This window comes from Chrysemys picta, chromosome 1, assembly GCF_011386835.1.
Source record: "Chrysemys picta bellii isolate R12L10 chromosome 1, ASM1138683v2, whole genome shotgun sequence".
Classification (NCBI taxonomy): domain Eukaryota; kingdom Metazoa; phylum Chordata; order Testudines; family Emydidae; genus Chrysemys; species Chrysemys picta.
The window spans coordinates 347,616,068-347,634,598 of record NC_088791.1 but is presented as its reverse complement, the minus strand read 5'-3'; the positions used below and the strand labels follow the sequence as shown (position 1 = coordinate 347,634,598).

General features: G+C 47.2%; 1 protein-coding gene across 2 annotated transcripts in view; it reads right to left on the bottom strand.

Moving 5' to 3' along the window:
• Positions 1 to 3,251: 3,251 nt before the first annotated feature.
• CLPB (ClpB family mitochondrial disaggregase) overlaps positions 3,252 to 18,531 on the bottom strand; it is a 145,737-nt gene continuing 130,457 nt past the window's right edge. For both annotated transcript variants that reach the window (XM_005292193.5, XM_065581841.1), the window contains 5 exons: positions 14,815 to 14,971; positions 9,567 to 9,640; positions 5,428 to 5,547; positions 4,763 to 4,867; positions 3,252 to 4,174 (listed from right to left, as the gene is read on the bottom strand). In XM_005292193.5, the coding sequence (XP_005292250.3) occupies positions 3,923 to 4,174; positions 4,763 to 4,867; positions 5,428 to 5,547; positions 9,567 to 9,640; positions 14,815 to 14,971 (708 nt within the window). In that variant the 3' untranslated portion in view covers positions 3,252 to 3,922. The remainder of the gene's footprint in view (positions 4,175 to 4,762; positions 4,868 to 5,427; positions 5,548 to 9,566; positions 9,641 to 14,814; positions 14,972 to 18,531) is intronic.

The following is an 18,531-nucleotide window of genomic DNA, read 5'->3' as shown; positions in this document are numbered from 1 at the left end:
AGAGGGGTAGTCTTATACGGCGAGTATATCCCAAACTCTATATTTTAACTGGAAAAGTTGGGGGTCGTCTTATACGCCCAGTCGTCTTATACGCCGGAAAATACGGTAGGTCTTTCCCACCCCAGTTCCATGACTCTGTTATTCAAGGATTACACATCTCCCTAAGTGAATACTGTGTGTTCACCACAATGAGTGACTGTGGCCCACTGGTCTGATCGATCAGCTTTAGCACAGTAATGTGTCACAGTCTCTCCCAGCCCCATTTTTCACAGCTGCTTCGGGATGCCCCTGCAAAGTAGAACCTCGCTGTATAAGAGCTAAGTATTACCAGGATGATTTGGAATAGAAGGTTCTCTTCCTCCCCGCTCGCTGCTGTGAACCTGCCTATCTCCTGCAGTAAGGCAATAGAGGTTATATAAGAACCTAGATAGAAACTAGGGCCCAGGAAGTGGATCTAGAGGAGGAAGCAAGGTCTTGTGGGTAAGGGCATAAGACTGGGAGTTGGAAGGTCGGCTGTCCATTCCTGCCTCTGCCGCTGACCTGGGGAAAGTCACCTCACCACTCTGGGGTTCTTTCCCCTCCTGCCCTGTGTATGTCTACGTGCAACCCCTAGCACAATGGGAGGGGTTCCATCATCCTAGCAGATTCATTTGGAAGAGTTTAGAGCCCAGGTGGGAGAGCAGTGTTCCTCCAGAGACGCCTGGAAGACAATCTCAGCTTGTTTTCGTCTCTTCATTTCAGTTCCCTAATGAAGGCCTCTGTTGGATGGCAGGGCCTTCAGATCTTCCACCTAGGCTCTACACTGTGACCGCAGGAAAAAAGAATAGGGCAGCTCCTTTAGTGCATTTTCAGACATCATTACAGCAGGGTTGGTTTGGGGATGTCTCCAGTTGGTCAGTTAAAGTCAACGACGGAGATCTCCGAAGCTGAGCAGGGGGTTTAGCTACCCAGCTCCTGTTAATGTCAATGGGAATGTGTCTTAAGGTGTTGTAGAGCCACTCATCTCCGTAGTACTTGAGCACCTTCCATGTCAAATCAACAGCAAGAGTGAAGTCCCCAGTGTGAGTCGTGCGGCCAAAATGTCCTAGTCAGACCTAACACTGGCAGCTTCTGGAAGTGGTAAAGCTTCGTTTCAGGAGACTCCTTCCTCCTGTCATTCTGCGGCCAGGACCGGTAGACACTGTTCATTAGCAGCCATTCCTAAGGCCCCCCAGCAGTAGGGTGTCTGGGGCTCTCACAAACATGAAGAGATTAACCCTGGTAGCTCTCCACGAGGCCGGGAAGCAGTCTAATCCTCTGACAGATGGGGGAACTCCGGTGCGAGCAGGTTAATGTTCACTGGGAAAGGTCGCATGGAAAACCTGTGGCAGAGCCCAGAATAAAGCCCCCAGCTGCCGAGTCCTCACACGGTGCCCTTTGGCTATTTCCATTCACCAGGAAAGGCTGACAAGACGCCTGTGTTTTATCCTTGGCTCTCCTGCTGGCTCCCTGTGGGTACGGCTGCACAGCCCACAGCAGCGAGCCTCCCAGCAGGGGCTGACTGACTTGGACTTTCCCTCCTAGGTCATGTTTTCTAGACCTTTAATAATTTTTGATGCTCTTCTCTGGACTTCCTCCAGTTTGTCCACCTCTTTCCTGAAATGTGGCACCCAGAACTGGACACAAGACTCCAGCTGAGGCCAAATTAGGATGGGAGTAGAGCGGAAGAATTACTTCTCGTGTCCTGCTTACAACACTCCTGCTAATACATTGATTACAGACTCTCCCCCCAAGTTACCCCAGTGATTTGGCTGGTTTCCTATAGTGCTGGACCCACTCTGAATTCTGATTCAACTGCACTTTTGAAATCAACCTAAGCTTGAACCCCATCATTTGGTGCTGCCTTCTGCCTATCTTGCACCCCATGGCTGTAGCGTCGCTTAGCACTGGATATACAGATGTTTTGGCTTGTTTTAAATTCAGCTTTTTAAGGCCCAGATCTATTTTATTCCAGGTATTTGTGTGGCCTCCATTACTGTGGTATCCAGGCCCCTTGTATTTATACTCGCAGCACCCCTGTGAGGAAAGGAAGTGGGGAACTACAGATGGGAAATCGAGGCACAGAGAGATTAAGGAACTTGCCCAAGGTCACTCAAGAGATCTGTGGCAGAGCAGGGAGTTGCATTCAGCATTCCCAAGTCCCAGGCCTTAACCACTGGACCACCCTTCTCTATTCAGATTCTTATACTGCACCTGTCCCTGTGGTATTTATTTGTGATACCTGGTCTGTTATTCCTTGGATGCCCAAGATTCCTGTTTAAATCGTTTGGGCTCCAAGTCATTTATTTGAAGGGCTTTTCTTCAGCTTTACTTTCATTTTATATTCATAAAAATGACCTACCCTTACACAGCATCTTTCACCTGGTAGGATCCCAAAGAGTTTTACCGACTGGAAATACCAGGAAGGGGTCAGTCACCCACCACTGACACGCAGCCCGATTATAACAGCAGCTGGTTTTAGGAGAGGCTCTGAAGAACTTTGTATCCTATTGGATTCTGCAGCTAACCCCCAATTCTTGCAAAAAATGCACAGGATCTTTGAGCACACGACTGTTTTCCTTCTCTGAAGCCAGAAGTGAAGTGTTCAGTGGGGCTCATGCTACAGACACCAAACCAAACAAAATGACTGCGCTGATTTGAATGCACAGAAGTGAGAGTCTGTTAGGTTTGCAGGGAAGGACATCCGGCACACAAATGGTTCAGTTAGTGCAGCAATGGCGACATCTCTAACGAGTTAAACCTGCAGAGGGAGGACCTTACAATCGCTCAGGGAACAAATCCAATTTTTACTTGTAACAGACAATGCATCTTTCAATTTGTCTGGCCCGGGGAACTTTGCTCTGAGCTCTGACATCGCAGACAGCTAAGACGTTTAGGTTAACACTGAAATATTTAATATTTGCCAGAAAGGCGACCTGCAGAGCAGAGACCATCTAGCCAGCAGCAGAGAGACGGAAGCGTGAGGAACAGCATCAGCATTCAGTGAATGGGTTTATACCATGATCTCACCAGGCCAGGACTGAAAGATGGAAACTCGTCTCTATTATTCATGGTTCCCATTTGAGAGCTGGCAAGGGAGGGGTTTCACAGACAGGTAAGTTACTGTAGTCCACCATTACACCACTTGCTCCTGTTCATAAGGGAGGGGAAATCCCCATTTCCTTCCTACCAATTGCAATCCCTCCACCCTTGCTAGGAAGCAGGATGCCATATAAAGATTTTGAATTTTATTGAAATAAATTAAACGATGTGTCTGAAGCCCATGGGGCCAGGGGGCACACGCGGACTGTGAAAACCAAGCCGTCACAAAGCCAAGCATCTGATATGGCTCCACTCAGCTGCAAAGCCATCCCCGCACATTCTGCAGTGAGCTGTCCATACACCCCTGTTCTCTCCAGAAATTCTTACCGGAGCCAGACTCGCTACAGCTGGTCTGACTTGGAATGTTCCTTAACTTCCTCTTTGAAAACCCCTACGTACTTCCTCTGACTTGAAGAGTTTCCATGCTGCAATATATCCACCCCCTCTCCACATCCTTCAGGTAAACTGAATGGCAGCACGGTGCGTCACTGGGACAGTGGCTAGGGCTCTAGCCTGCGATGGAGGTGTCCGACCCTGACTCAGTGCAGACACAGGAGAGTTAGCCTATGGTCTCTCCTGCCTAGGAGAGTCAATAACAAAAAAAAAAAAAAGAGACCGTCACCTTCCAGAACCCCACCCTCCAGTTCCGGGGGCCGGGATCCACCACCATTGTCCTTACTCACTGATGGGCCATTTTGCAAATTCCGTGTCTCGTGGTTATTTTATTGACGACCAGTACAACCGGAAGCGTGCCGCCGTGGGCCGTTTTGGCTGAACGTGGTGTGTGAGGCGTTCCCTGTGCCTATAACATAAAGGACATTTCCTCAGGGCTCACGGGAGCCTGGATGTCCAGTTTTCGGCTTTTGCTGTCCTTCTCGACTATCTCCAGCCGCAGCGTCGGGGCCTTCCTCTCCTCCTCCTCAGGGGAGGAGCTGTCCTTGGTTTTCAGCAGTTGTTTGTCCGAATCATCCACCGTGATTCGCAAGGTGCAGCCTCTTGGCAGAAGGTCCTGCTCGTAGGCGGCAGCTAATTGGTTCACAACACGACGCTCCACCTGCGGGAAGGAAAACACCCGCCATAAGCAAATCTTCTGCCCTCTTAGATCGGCCTGGTAGGGAACAACCTGGCATCTGCAGGGGGCACAGTGGATTACCTCTAATGGGTCTCTTTCATCTCTAATTCCTAGGATCAGGGCCAACCACCACTCGCCGGGCTGGAGTTGGGGGAAGTGAACAAGCACTGCTTTGTTGGGTGAATGCAGTACGCGCCCTGAATGCCAAACGGCACCAGCTGCTTCTGAACCCCGTATGCCTGGAACCCTTCAATCAAGTAATCTCTTTGTGACTTTAACGAGTGTCAGAGTAGAAACAAACGCAAGACCAAGAGAGAGGTGTGTTTTCAAAACTATCAGTCACTATTTTCTCTCCCTCAGACTCATGGTCACTGAAGGAGCTTCTCTTCACAGGAAAGATACAAACAATAATACCAGTGAAGAGTTTCCTGCCTCTCTCCAGCCTTTCCCAAGCAGACCGCCTGTAACACGCGTGGCCTGTCCAGAACGCGGGCTGGTGTGCAAGGGGAAGTCTGCGCTGTTGGGTGCAGAAGGGAGATGGACAGGATAAGGTAGCACATCATGCCTTACCTCGTGTTTAATAGACCGGGCGCCATAGTGCAGATTGTAGCCGTCGGCCAGCACATCCATCACCTCCCTGTCCCACAGCAAAGTGATGTTGTGTCTCACTTTGGCCTGCAGAATGAGAAAGGGACAGCATGTTAACGAACTGTCCAGTTGGCTCCAGCTACTCTCCTGCTCCAGGACATGATTATCTGGAGGCCAAGGCCACACTGAGCATTGACATGGAGGGATGCTGAGGTTACCACCCAGCCAGAGCTCTGGTGAGACAAAACCAACTGTATAACATGGGCTGTGGGTCATGGGTGTCTGCCAGGCCTGGAGGGTCCTGAGCCGCACAGGTGTATAACATACCTACCCAGGTATCCCGCTCTCATTTGACGATAGAGCTAATGATGCGTAACACATACTCCACGCCCACAGCCCCAGAATTCCCCACCCACAAGCCCTTGCAACTCAGCTCCATGTGCAAGCAAAGCAGCAAGTGACTCTGATAAGATCCAGGAAGTGCATGATGCTTTAGGGAATCCACGCTGCTCTGCATGGAGGAGAGGGGGGCCATGCCTGTGAACTAGTTCACTTTGGCACAAGAAGGTTATAGGACAGAAGTCTGGTTAGGGCCCCCGGCTGTGTATGGATTAAGGGGAAGGTGAACCCCAAAGGTCTGATTTTACCCTCTTGGCCCAAAAGCTCAGCTCCTTGCTGACAAGCTGGATCAGCTCCGAGTGACAGAACGGGAGAAAATAAACGATCTCGTTGATCCTTCCCAGAAACTCATCTCTTCGGAAGTGAGCCTGCCGAGGAGAAAGGGCAAAGATCATCATCAGCAGGCTGGAAATCTAAGCCACAGGACACTCTGGATAGCTGCTGGCACTAGAAGAGGAGATCTAAAGAGGATGGAGCTTGGCTGTTCTCAGTGGTGGCAGATGACAGAATAAGGAGTAATGGTCTCAAGTTGCAGTGGGGGAGGTCCAGGTTGGATATTAGGAAACACTATTTCACTAGGAGGGTGGTGAAGCCCTGGAATGCGTTACCTAGGGAGGTGGTGGAGTCTCCTTCCTTGGAGGTTTTTAAGGCCCGGCTTGACAAAGCCCTGGCTGGGATGATTTAGTTGGGAATTGGTCCTGCTTTGAGCAGGGGGTTGGACTAGATGACCTCTTGAGGTCCCTTCCAACCCTGAGATTCTATGATTCTATGATCCCCAGGAAATCATGCCTGCCTCCAGACAGCTCTTTACACTGCCTCCCACAACACAAAATGTGGCTAATAACCATTGCGCCAAGTGCATGCACCAGAAATGCCAGATCCCCACCATTGAGAGCCTCTCACGCACTGACGCTTGGGTGCTAAGGTGAGGAATTCGTAGTTCTAAAAGCAGCACAGGAAGGAACTGAAAATATCCATGTTCTAAATTCGGCTCCGACACTCACTTGTATCATTGTGCAAGTCACTTAGGCCCAATTTTTCATAAGCACCCACTGATTTTGTGTGCCTGTGTTTTTGAGAGTCTGATCTGAGACTCCTGCACCACAGCTCCTGCTAATGTCAATGAAAACTGTGGGTGCTTTGAACCTCAAGCTCTGAGCGTCTCAAGATGGGTGCCTAAAAATGCAGGCACTCAAAATTAGAGGAGGCTTAAAAATATTGGTCCAAAGCTCTTTGATCTCATTTTCTCCAGCTTTAAACAAATATTGCTCTACCTCACATATGGCTTGTGAGGATGCCTTCAGGTTTGTATAGTGCTCTGAAGACGTAACACCCCATGCCATCGTTAAGTGTTATTAATAGCAGATTTATGTGGCACAGAGCTGGGCAGCTGCCTACTACCAGTGAAACTTCCAGTGCCTGCTAGGTGCTGTGGGAAATGGTCTCTCTTTAAAACTAGACAGAAGCACTGAAGAATGTGCTCTTGGGAACGATTCTGTACTGTCTGGGAATAGTGAACGGACTCGAGGCCCTAATAAGTCGCTCATCTCTAACTTCTACAATACTCTGGTCAGCAAGAGGAGATTTGATTCCACGTCTACACAAGGAATGTGCCATCTGCAGTGAAGGCAAAGCTCCTTGTTTGTGTTGGAAGGGCAAGTCCAGCAGCACGCAGAGTTGCCTTAGAAACTTCTTAAAGAAGCGTAAGAGCAAAAGAACAGAAGCTAAGCTCCAGAATTTGTCATTCTGACACATTACATGTGTTTTTTATATATATATATATTTGGAACATGTCAATTCTGTGCACAGCCCTTACGTTGGTGATTGAATACTGGGCTGTAATTCAATTGGGAGTTCTGCTGCCATCCATTAACCGGCTCACATACACTCACTGCTTGTGGCAGCAGCAGAACCTCCTCCAGCGACGAGTTAACCCCTCAGCACCAGGAACTGAGTGTGTATGTGTGTATGAAAGAGGGACTGTGTCTGAACATGCGGGTGTGACACCACATGATGGAGGGTAACATTACTGCTATGTTTTTCATGGCATTGGGCTCAGCTCCCCAATTTGGCCTTGTCTATACTGAGAACAGAACCACACTGGCTCCCCAGTATGCTTAAAGGCAGTTGTTGGTAGCGGGGCTCTAACAGGCTCTCCTGATGAGTGAGGACAGGGGTTATTTGCCGTAGCCCTGTTTATAAAACCACGCAATGTTGGTTAGGCGGATTGGGGCGGGGTGCCCATTATCCACTGCATCAAGCTTAAAAGTAAAGGCTACCCTGGCTTACATCACTGATCTGGTCTCATAGATTCATAGATGCTAGGATTGGAAGGGACCTCAAGAGGTCATCGAGTCCAGTCCCCTGCCCTCATGGCAGGACCAAATACTGTCTAGACCATCCCTGATAGACATTTATGTAACCTACTCTTAAATATCTCCAGAGATGGAGATTCCACAACCTCCCTAGGCAATTTATTTCAGTGTTTAACCACCCTGACAGTTAGGAACTTTTTCCTAATGTCCAACCTAAACCTCCCTTGCTGCAGTTTAAGCCCATTGCCTCTTGTTCTATCCTTAGAGGCTAAGGTGAACAAGTTTTCTCCCTCCTCCTTATGACACCTTTTAGATACCTGAAAACTGCTATCATGTCCCCTCTCAGTCTTCTCTTTTCCAAGCTAAACAAACCCAATTCTTTCAGCCTTCCTTCATAGGTCATGTTCTCAAGACCTTTAATCATTCTTGTTGCTCTTCTCTGGACCCTCTCCAATTTCTCCACATCTTTCTTGAAATGCGGTGCCCAGAACTGGACACAATACTCCAGCTGAGGCCTAACCAGCGCAGAGTAGAGCGGAAGAGTGATTTCTCGTGTCTTGCTCACAACACACCTGTTAATACATCCCAGAATCATGTTTGCTTTTTTTGCAACAGCATCACACTGTTGACTTATATTTAGCTTGTGGTCCACTATAACCCCTAGATCCCTTTCTGCCGTACTCCTTCCTAGACAGTCTCTTCCCATTCTGTATGTATGAAACTGATTTTTCCTTCCTAAGTGGAGCACTTTGCATTTGTCTTTGTTAAACTTCATCCTGTTTACCTCAGACCATTTTTCCAATTTGTCCAGATCATTTTGAATTATGACCCTGTCCTCCAAAGCAGTTGCAAGCCCTCCCAGTTTGGTATCATCCGCAAACTTAATAAGCGTACTTTCTATGCCAATATCTAAGTCGTTAATGAAGATAACGATATTGAACAGAGCTGGTCCCAAAACAGACCCCTGCGGAACCCCACTCATTATGCCTTTCCAGCGGGATTGGGAACTATTAATAACAACTCTCTGAGTACGGTTATCCAGCCAGTTATGCACCCACCTTATAGTAGCCCCATCTAAATTGTATTTGCCTAGTTTATCGATAAGAATATCATGGGAGACCGTATCAAATGCCTTACTAAAGTCTAGGTATACCACATCCACAGCTTCTTCCTTATCCACAAGGCTCTTTATCCTATCGAAGAAAGCTATCAGATTGGTTTGACATGATTTGTTCTTTACAAATCCATGCTGGTTGTTCCCTATCACCTTACCACCTTCCAAGTGTTTGCAGATGATTTCCTTAATTACTTGCTCCATTATCTTCCCTTGGGCCTTTCACAGTGGGCCAGGGAGGCTTGGGGAGGGGGAGAGCTTTTGTGTTCCTGCTCCACAGACTGGCAGAAATGAGAAAAGTCAGAGAACCCGCGGGAACCTGCCAGTGGCTTTCTACTGGCCAACCCAGCAGCAACACTGAAGCCATCTTTGGAGGAGGCCACTGTGAGCGCGTGCCTTCCCTGACTGGCTCCTGCACGCCACACAAAGCCCAAGCTCACCCTCTCCCTGAGGCTTGGCTGTATTGAAACGGGAGTGGACGATAAGATCATCGCCCCAGGCCTGGCTGCTCCGAGGGTTCCTGCCTCACCACGGTCCATTCCGCACCCTAGATCCCGCTTCAGCCAAAGCCCTCCCCAAAGCTCACTCCCGCTGTGTTGTTACAAGGAGCGGGAGTCTGGGCTGTTCTGGAGACCGGTGCAGCCGTGGCGTATCTTAGGCAGCCCAGCCCGGTCTCAGCTGCCTAGGGGCAGCAGCAACACCCAGAATCTCCATGGCATTATACACTTTTCTGGTCCCCTCACTCTGCTGCAGCAGCACAGAGGCTGGGCCAGGATTGGGATGGGGGAGAATCCCAAGTTAGTCCTTCCCCTGCCAGGCCACCCGCTGGACTGTAAGCTGTCAAGGCAGAGACTGCACACCTAGCACACTTCTGGGTGATCGAAAATAAAGAGCAACAACGGCCCAGGGATGAAAATCTAGGACATCTGAAATAGGCAATAAATAAAACCCTCTGTACCTTTAAGATTGGGCGAATAACGTTCTCCTTGAATTGCTTCGAGATGGTTATCTTGTCAGTCATCTGGACATCATCTGAAAGGAGACAAAGTCACAGAGTATAAATGTCTATGGCAGGGCCCAGGATGCGCCTCGTGTCTCACTGACCCCTGGAAGAGTGAACGGACACGGCACTTCGCATAGGAGTGAGGAAATGGGCAGGAACGGAAGACTGAGGCTTACGGGAGACTCTGGAAAAGAGACCCAGGAAGTCCTCATACAGGCATGGGCATGCACTGCCACAAAGACCGCCCAGGTACTACACTGCGGGCAGCATGGCTTACTGCAGCTGCCTTTGTCCATGCCATGACCGTCACTTGCGATCAAAGCCCACCGGCTTCTCAAGAAAAAGCAGGTTAAAGAATTAGCACGCATGGGAGAATTAGCACACATTGTTCTTTGTACCCCCACTGACCTACTCCATGGGATCCACTGTGCCTGTCAAATATACGTGAACTAATGGCCTCACTATGCCTGGGGTGCATGGAGATCTCATAGCCCATGGACCCACCCTGTGCCAGCTGCATATACCAGAGGGGACTACAACTCACTGATGATACTTACTGTGCATGGGACCCTCTGTACCATGCTCTCATAATCCCAGAGAGCTCTCAATTCATCTCCGGCAAGGAGACCTCTTCGATAACAAAGGACCTGGCCTGGCCTCCATAGATTATCTATGGATTGTGGAGCAAATGTCATGACCGATGCTGATTACATTACACACAAAGTACCCCGCCGTCTAGTGTTGTTATGCTTATGGCTGTCACACCTGATCAGTCAGACATACAGGCGTAGGCTCTGCACTAGTTTCCGAGCTCTGCATTTTTAAATCTCTTTAGCAAACAGCAAAACTTGCACTTAGCAATTAGCTGTTTATAGCCTAAAAATCTCTCTTCATTTCTCTCTCCCTCTGCAATTAGTTAGCTACATTATTTAATGCAGCAATTTCTGTTGAGCTATTGCTCGCGTGAAAGACACTATGGGGAGAATTTTGGAAAGCATGCCAATGGTCAGCTCTTTGAAAGTCCCATCTTATACGCTCTAAGGGCCGGATCCTGAAAGCCTTACCCACCTGGCTAGTACCACTGGCATCCATTATTCACGTAAAGCTGTGGCAGGCAGGGCCCTAAAGTGGCATTGTTCTGCTGTAGATGTCTGGGGACAACTGAAGGTGTTGGTTTTTAGATGCAAATCTCCAAATGGTGCAGGCCCTTTGCGATCACCTCTTTCCCCATGTGATACCAGGGCAGCTGAGGTGCTGGAGCCAACCGAATCCTAGGTTAAATGGGAGGCGTTCTATGTGATGGCCCCTGAATTTTGGAATTTGCTCCCCTCCATTACTATGACAGGGCCCACATGTGTTGATGCACGGATGTTTTCCTGGTGGAGGGCTCATTGGGTAGGAGTGGGTGAGCAGGGTTGGGGAGAGAATCAAGTTGAGTGGGGTGGGAGGGTCTTTAGATACAGACCCAGGATCCCTTTGTACTTTTATACATTCTGTAGTAAAATGTGGTACAAAAGCCTAGAACTGGTGATAAAAGGGGGATTTTAAATACACAACAATGAATTTGGCATGGTATTGTTCCACTGTGCAGGCCCTTTGTAAGCTGAAGGTTGAACAAAACAGAGCAAAGGTGGTAACCTTGACGCACAGCTTCTTCACGTGTAACACTTGTGCTTTCACAGACAGATGTAAAGATACTGCAGAAGCAGCTCTTTCTTGTATTTATCCAGGTGCTTATACTGAGCTCGTCCCCATAACATTCAAGCAGCTCTCAAAGCTGAGAACTCAGCAAATTACAGGGCGGCAGATGAAAATCGACTGCAGCCAGACTTTAGAGTCCAAAATATATTTTGCAGGTTGTCATTCATTGCAGCCACCTCAGTAAATTGTACTAATCTCCCAGAAATTAAAATTCAATTCTGTCCTCGTTTAGAAGGTAGCACTTGGCATTTTAAAATGTTATTCTTGAAAGTTCAGTTGCAAATGTGCCTTGTTCTTTACCTATTTTGACTGAATATCAAAGGTTCTGTATAAAGTGAGTTCTGCCACCTACCACTCAAGATAAAAAATATGTGTGAGAGAGCGAGCGAGAGAGAAGCTGAGAAACATACATGGCCATCACTAAGAATTAAAGTTTTTGGTTTAATGAAAGTGTGAGTTCTGAGGTTGCTAGTTCCACACCGAAGGTTTAGCAGATCACTCAGAACAAATTCTCAGCCATTTCCAGTGGATTTCCTAGTTAGGTGAAGTTCTCATTGGAATGACCATCTGCGATGATGTGTGTGACAAGAGAAGCCACTTCTCCAGAAAGCTTAAGACACCAAAAAGAAACTAAACTCTTCTCACATAGATAGTTAAGCACCAAGAACGAACAACTGTTCCCCTAATTACCAGCCCACTTTAAAGATGACAGTCATTACAGCTGGCGTGCTGTAACCACTACCTATCATGCTGACCAATATTGTTCCATTGTTTCCTTGTACTCCCCCATTGGTATGTCTGCGTGCGTTCATCCATTCTCTCTTGTCTTATGTTCAGATTGTCAGATCTTTAGGGCAGGGACCGTCCTTTTGTTCTGTGTTTGTACAGCACCTGGCACAATGGGAGCCTGGTCTGTGACTGGCATTCTTAGGTGCTATGTATAAACAAAACAACTACAGCGGACCCTCGCTAGAACACGCATTATATAGCGCAAATTTGCTTATAGTGCGGGACTGCGCATGGATCCAAAACCCCACATTCTAGTGAGGGTCCGGTGTACTAAAGACCGGGAGCAGCTGAGAACTAAGATGTACATTTGAATTCTCAGCCACTCCCGTTATTTACAAATATCGTTTATTTGAATTTTTAAAAGATGCACCCTATCCATTGCCCTAGGCTGATGTTCAATAAGAGAAAGCTACTTACCTGTAATTCTGCTTCTCTGAAGATCATCTCACAGGATCCTCACTCTTGGGTCTGATGCTTCCGGCATGAGTCACGGTAGAACTTCTCTAGCTCAGAAGTTTTTGGAGTTCAGAAGCAAGAAAGGATAATGCAAAAGGTCCTGCTCTGTCCTTGTTAGACACCCATCACCATCATAGAGCCTAGAACCATCCAGACAGTTCAAGAATGGTGTGGGAAGCAAGAGCGCCTCAAAAACTAAGCCAACTGGAAATTGTACCATAAAAATGGACAAACAAATACAATTTCTATAATTTAAGAAAAATTCTAAATAAAGTATGGCCCCTCAAGAGCTGCGTCCTCAGCCTCGGAGGGGAGATGGGTGGGTAGGCGAAGGGGAATCCTCCAAGATGAGATCTTCCATGTGGCAGAATTTCAGGTCAATAAAGATACCATCTGTACAAGAGCCTCACTCTTGAAGTGGAAGGAATTTGAGGAATCCCGTGTCCAGTTCTGGTGCCCACAATTCAAGAAGGATGTTGATACATTGGAGAGGGGGTCAGAGAAGAGCCACGAGAATGATTAAGGATTAGAAAACATACTTTATAGTGACAGACTCAAGGAGCTCAATCTATTTAGCTCAACAAAGAGAAGGTTAAGGGGTGACTTTATTACAGTCCACATGGGGAACAAATATTTATTAGCAATTTAGCAGAGAAAGGAGTAACATGATCCAATGGCTGGACGTTGAAGTTAGACAAATTCAGACTGGAAATAAGGCGTAAATTGTTAATGGTGAGAGTAATTAACCACTGGAACAATTTACCAGGGGTCGTGGTGGATTTTCCATCACGGACAATTTTTAAATCAAGACTGGCTGTTTTTAAGATCTGCCCTGGGAATTATTTTGGGGCAGTTCTGTGATCTGTGTTAAACAGGCGGTCAGACTGGATGATCTCTTCTGCCCTTGGAATCTCTGAAGAGGTCCCAACATAAAGGAACAACGATAAGTCACGGCAACAGGCAGTGTTGAGAAGAAAGGCAAATGCCCAACAAATGAACAGGAATGTTGGAAGGAGGGGTAAAACACCTCCCCCTAAAGGTCACTAAGAGGCATAGATGGTCAGAGCCTCAAGGATCTGACCGTCACTAAGACGACTTTACAAAACTAGCCAATTCAAATAACAGACGCAATAAGAGAAAAAGAGTCAAGTTGGTGAGCGTGTGTAGCCAACTCTACTTCAATAACAGGCTCATTCAGACCATGAACCAGGACGCTTCTCCAGAAGCCAAATCTAAGCAACCGAACAGGATCCTGGACTCAGTGACCTCAGAGGTTCCTTCCAGTCCTATGTTCCTAACTTCACAAATGTACATAGGGAAGATCATGTGATGCCTTGCATGTCCTGTACTGCCTGAAGCCTGCAACCAAAGCTGCTCTGTCTCAGATCACATGATCAACAGCATGTGCCCGCTGCAGGTCCAGCAGCTCACCTCAGGAAGAACTAGGCACTGGTTTAGAAGTGCCTACTGGTGTCAAAGGAAACAAACAACTGGATGGACTTTCTAAGACCTTTAGTCTGCTCCAGGCAGAAGCTCCAGGAGTTTTTAACACTGAGCTCGGGCAGAAGGACCTCAATGGGATGAGCATGTGGCTGTGGAACAGATACTGGCAGGAAGATCGGCTCATGAAGGTAGAATTCCATCGCCATCTTAGGAAGGAAGGTGGGAAGAGTCCACCAGAACCCCACCTTAACCTTTGCAGAATCTGGTGTAAGGGGGATCAGTTTGAAGCACATTCACTCAATGAGCTGAAGTTGCTGCACCAGGAAAATTACTTTCCCCTTAACAACTTGATCTCATGGGTACCAAGTAGCTCAAAGGCTTTGTCCATATGACAAACCATCCCACGGCACAGGGGGCTTTGGAATTGTGTCAACCCCAGCAAGAACCTGATGGAGGACAGGATGCAGAAACCGTAGCAGATATTTGATCAAAAGCCTAGTGGAGGCTCTGGATATGGTGCCTGCCATGTGGCTAAAGTAGAGATGACGTCACAACATTCACCAGGATCCAACTGCAGATCCTGCTGGGAATTCTTTGGCTGGCTTAGAGGAAGAAGGAACTGGCTGGAAGGTCCAAGTGGCTAAGGTAGAAGAAGCTGGTGATGCACGACGGACCAGCATTGGAAGGTTCCTGCCAATAAAGGCTCTGTGGCTTATGAGGTGAAGCATGTGACTCCACATCGTGGGGATGTGCAGAGGTAATTTTATGAAGAAGGTTCCCTTGAGGACATAGAGTATATAGTAGAGGTTGTTACCTAGGTTTTCGGCAATCCTGTTCCTGCTCATTTCCAAGGCCTCCTGTCTGAGCTGCAGGGCATGCTGGGCTATCTCATCACTTGCCACGTTGGAGGTCATGATGAAGATGGCATCCTTGCAGTCAATGGTCTTTCCCTTCCCATCCGTCAGCCTGCCCTTCAACAAGAACAAACCACAAAATCTGCATTAACAGGGCTGTTGTGGTGTGACACTGAATGAGAGAGCCAAAAAGCACGGGGGAAGATTTCAAATATGTGAGTGCCAAACCCTTCCTCCCAAGAGGGAGATATTTCTAAAAGTGCCTAAAGGAAGCCTGGGCTAGTGACTGTGGGCGTGTCACTTAGATAACTCTCTGCGCTATGGTGGTAACATAGGTACCCTTGCACCCGTCACGGGGGGCAGGGAGGGAGTGTTAGTGGAACCGGTGTTTGCAAAGTGCTTTCAGATCATTGGGGAGGCACAATTACCCTTGTAGGGGGGGGGACGAGCCACAGAGGGTTAGGAAATCGTCAACAGAAAACTGATAATGGGGACATCATCATTCTAGACGAAGGGTGTGTGTGTATGTGTGTGGGGAAGGGGAGGAGAGTAAATGGGCTTGAGAGGGGAGCTAGGCTCCTCTAAGTGACTCTGGGCTGTCTAAGGACACTAAGGGGACGAGCTGTTAGCCTGACAGTGCAGCTGCACTGAGCAATACGGAGCAATCTATGGTACAGCGGGATCACGCAGACAGATCAAACCAGGGCTCATAACTGCAACTACTGTCCAATATCACCTGCAGTGTATTAACTGGAGGGGATAGCAGCAGGTGCTTGTGTCCTGCACAGGGGGGTGATTGTCTCTGTTGTGAACACCGATCTCCTCTCTATCATTGTTCCTCCTATAATACTAAAATAGGAACCTTTCAAAAACACTAATTTTCTTTAGTAATAACAAAAAAGAACAAGGTCCCAAGGCAGTCCCTCCGCCCCCGTCCCCCCCCTGCTATGTACACAACAGCAGATACCCAGCACAATGACACAAATCCATGTTGGGTGCTTGATATTAACATTTAGGTTATTGCCCTGTCAAGCATGTGGTGCAGGAATTGATTTCACATTTAGCTGCTGCTGTGATGATCTATGCAAGAAAAAATTGTGTTATTAATCCTTCAAAGAAAAAAAAGGAGGTTTGGAGTTTGTTTGTCTCTGAGGACAGATTGAGGCTTCAAAACCCTCCCATAATAGCTTGTACACTCAATCTACCATGCGGGAGTACCTATAACGTTTGTCCAGCTCCATTTCTAGGCACTAAGCTGACTCACTGAGACACGGGGCTTTTATCTCTGTCCTCCCATCAGCTTGTACAGGTGCAGCCATAACTTCCAAAACCAGACAATGAGGAGAGATTTCCCTTGAAGAGCAAACAGTATACATGCCAGGCAACCAGGGATTCCTGAGTCTGTCATTCCTGCCAATACCCTCTCTAACATTATTGCTAGGGCCAGATTAGTGTGCATGGGTAGGGGAGTAAAGCCGTAAGACATGCTATCACAGCCTGCCAGAGAAATCATAACCACAATCAGGCTGACTTAGAAAGTAGACAAGTACTTAATAAGAAATAACATTAATAAGATATTGATGGAGTTTTCTACTAGATGAGTAGCTAGGTCCGATGCAACAGGCTCCTGGGTCTCCTTTCGGTCCACAGTGTTTCTCTGTATGGTGCAGTGATATATCAATATGTGCCTGCTAAAGAGAGCGTTATTTATGTTAAAGGGGTACAGCCGAACCGCTCAGAGGCTGCACGGTGAAACAGGAAGAATGCTGCTATTTCACTCCTTGTGTTTTCTGCAATGGACAGGAGACTGTGTGATCTACCCAGATATTATTATTATTCATTATCCTTCTCAACTGCTCAGTATCATCTGTGCAGTCCCACTCCCCTTCATTTCTGATTATCCATCAAAATAATCTAGTAATCAGAGGTCTTCCAGGGGTTACATCAACTCATTTAGATATTTACCTAGTTTTGCATCAGGCTACATAAAAAGCACTAGCGAAGTCAGTACAAACTAAAATTTCATACAGACAATGACTTGTTGATACTGCTCTATGGACTATACACTGAAATGTAAATGCAATATTTATATTCCAATTGATTTATTTTATAATTATATGGTAAAAATGAGAAAATAAGCAATTTTTCAGTACTAGTGTATTGTGACACTTTTGTGTTTTTATGACTGATTTTGTAAGCAAGTAGTTTTTAAGTGAGGTGAAACTTAGGGTACGCAAGATGAAGCAGCCTCCTGAAAGGGGTACAGTCGTCTGGAAAGGTTGAGAGCCACTAATCTAGATCACTAGACCTCTGCACTATGCTGTTTCCCAGGGTTAAGTCCTTGGAAAGGCAGTGTGGTACAGGAAAGGCAGTTTGGTACGGTGGATAAGACAGGGGTTAGCTGTACTAGACAGCTGAGTTCTGGGCCTACAGTGATCTTGTAACAAGCTCTTTCCTAATTTGTCTCATAAATGATCTGGGAAAAGGGGTAGACAGTGAGGTAAGCAGTTTGCAGAGATACAAAATTACTCCAGACAGGTAAATCCAAAGCAGACTGAGGAGAGTTACAAAGGGATCTCAGTATATTGGGTGACTGGGCAACAAAATGGCAGATGAATTTCAATGTTGATAAATACAAAGTAATGCACATTGGAAAACATAATCCCAACTATACATACATAATGATGGGGTCTAAATGAGCTGTTACCACTCCAGAAAGAGATCTTGGAGTCATTGTGGATAGTTCTCTGAAAACATCCACTCCATGTTCAGTGATAGTCAAGAAAGCGAACAGAATGTTGGGACTCATTAGGAAGGGGACAGTAATAAGATAGTACATATCATAATGCCACTATATAAATCTATGGTACACCCACACCTCTAATATTGAGTGGACTTCTGGTTGCCTCATCTCAAAAAAGATACATTAGAATTTGGAAAGGTGCAGAGAAGTGCAACAAAATGATGAGGAGTATGGAACAGCTGCCATCTGAGGAGAGATTAAAAAGACTAGGACTTTTCAGCTTGGAAAAGAAGACACAAGAAAGGGGGGATATGCTAGAGGTCTATAAAATCATGAGTGGTGCGGATAAAGCGAATAAGGAAGTGTTATTTACCATGTCACATAACACATGGACCAGGGATCACCCAATGAAATTAATAGGCAGCAGGTTTAAAAGAATCATAAGGAAATACTTTGTCACACAACCTACAGTCAACGTGTTGAACTTGTTGCCAGGGGATGTTGTGAAAGCCAAAAGTATATCGGGATTCAAAAAAGAACAAGATAAGTCCTCAAAGGATAGGTCATCAGCGGCTATTAGCCAAAATGGTCAGGAATGCAACCCCATGCTCTGGGTCAGGGGTTCTCAACCTTTTTCTTTCTGAGGCTCCCCGACATGCTGTAAAAACTCCATGGCCCCCCGTGCCACAACGTCTAGTTTTCTGCATATCAAAGCCAGGGCCGGCGTTAAGGGATAGCAAGCAGGGTGATTGACTGGGGCCCCAAACCACAGGGGGCACTGTGAAGCTAAGTTTCTCAGGCTTCTGCCTCAGCCCCAGGTGGCAGGGCTCAGGGATCCGGGCTTCAGCCCCAGGCTGTGGGGCTTCGGTTTTCTGCCCTGGGCCCCAGCGAGTCTAACGCTGGTCCTGTTTGGCGGCCCCCCTGAAATCCGCTC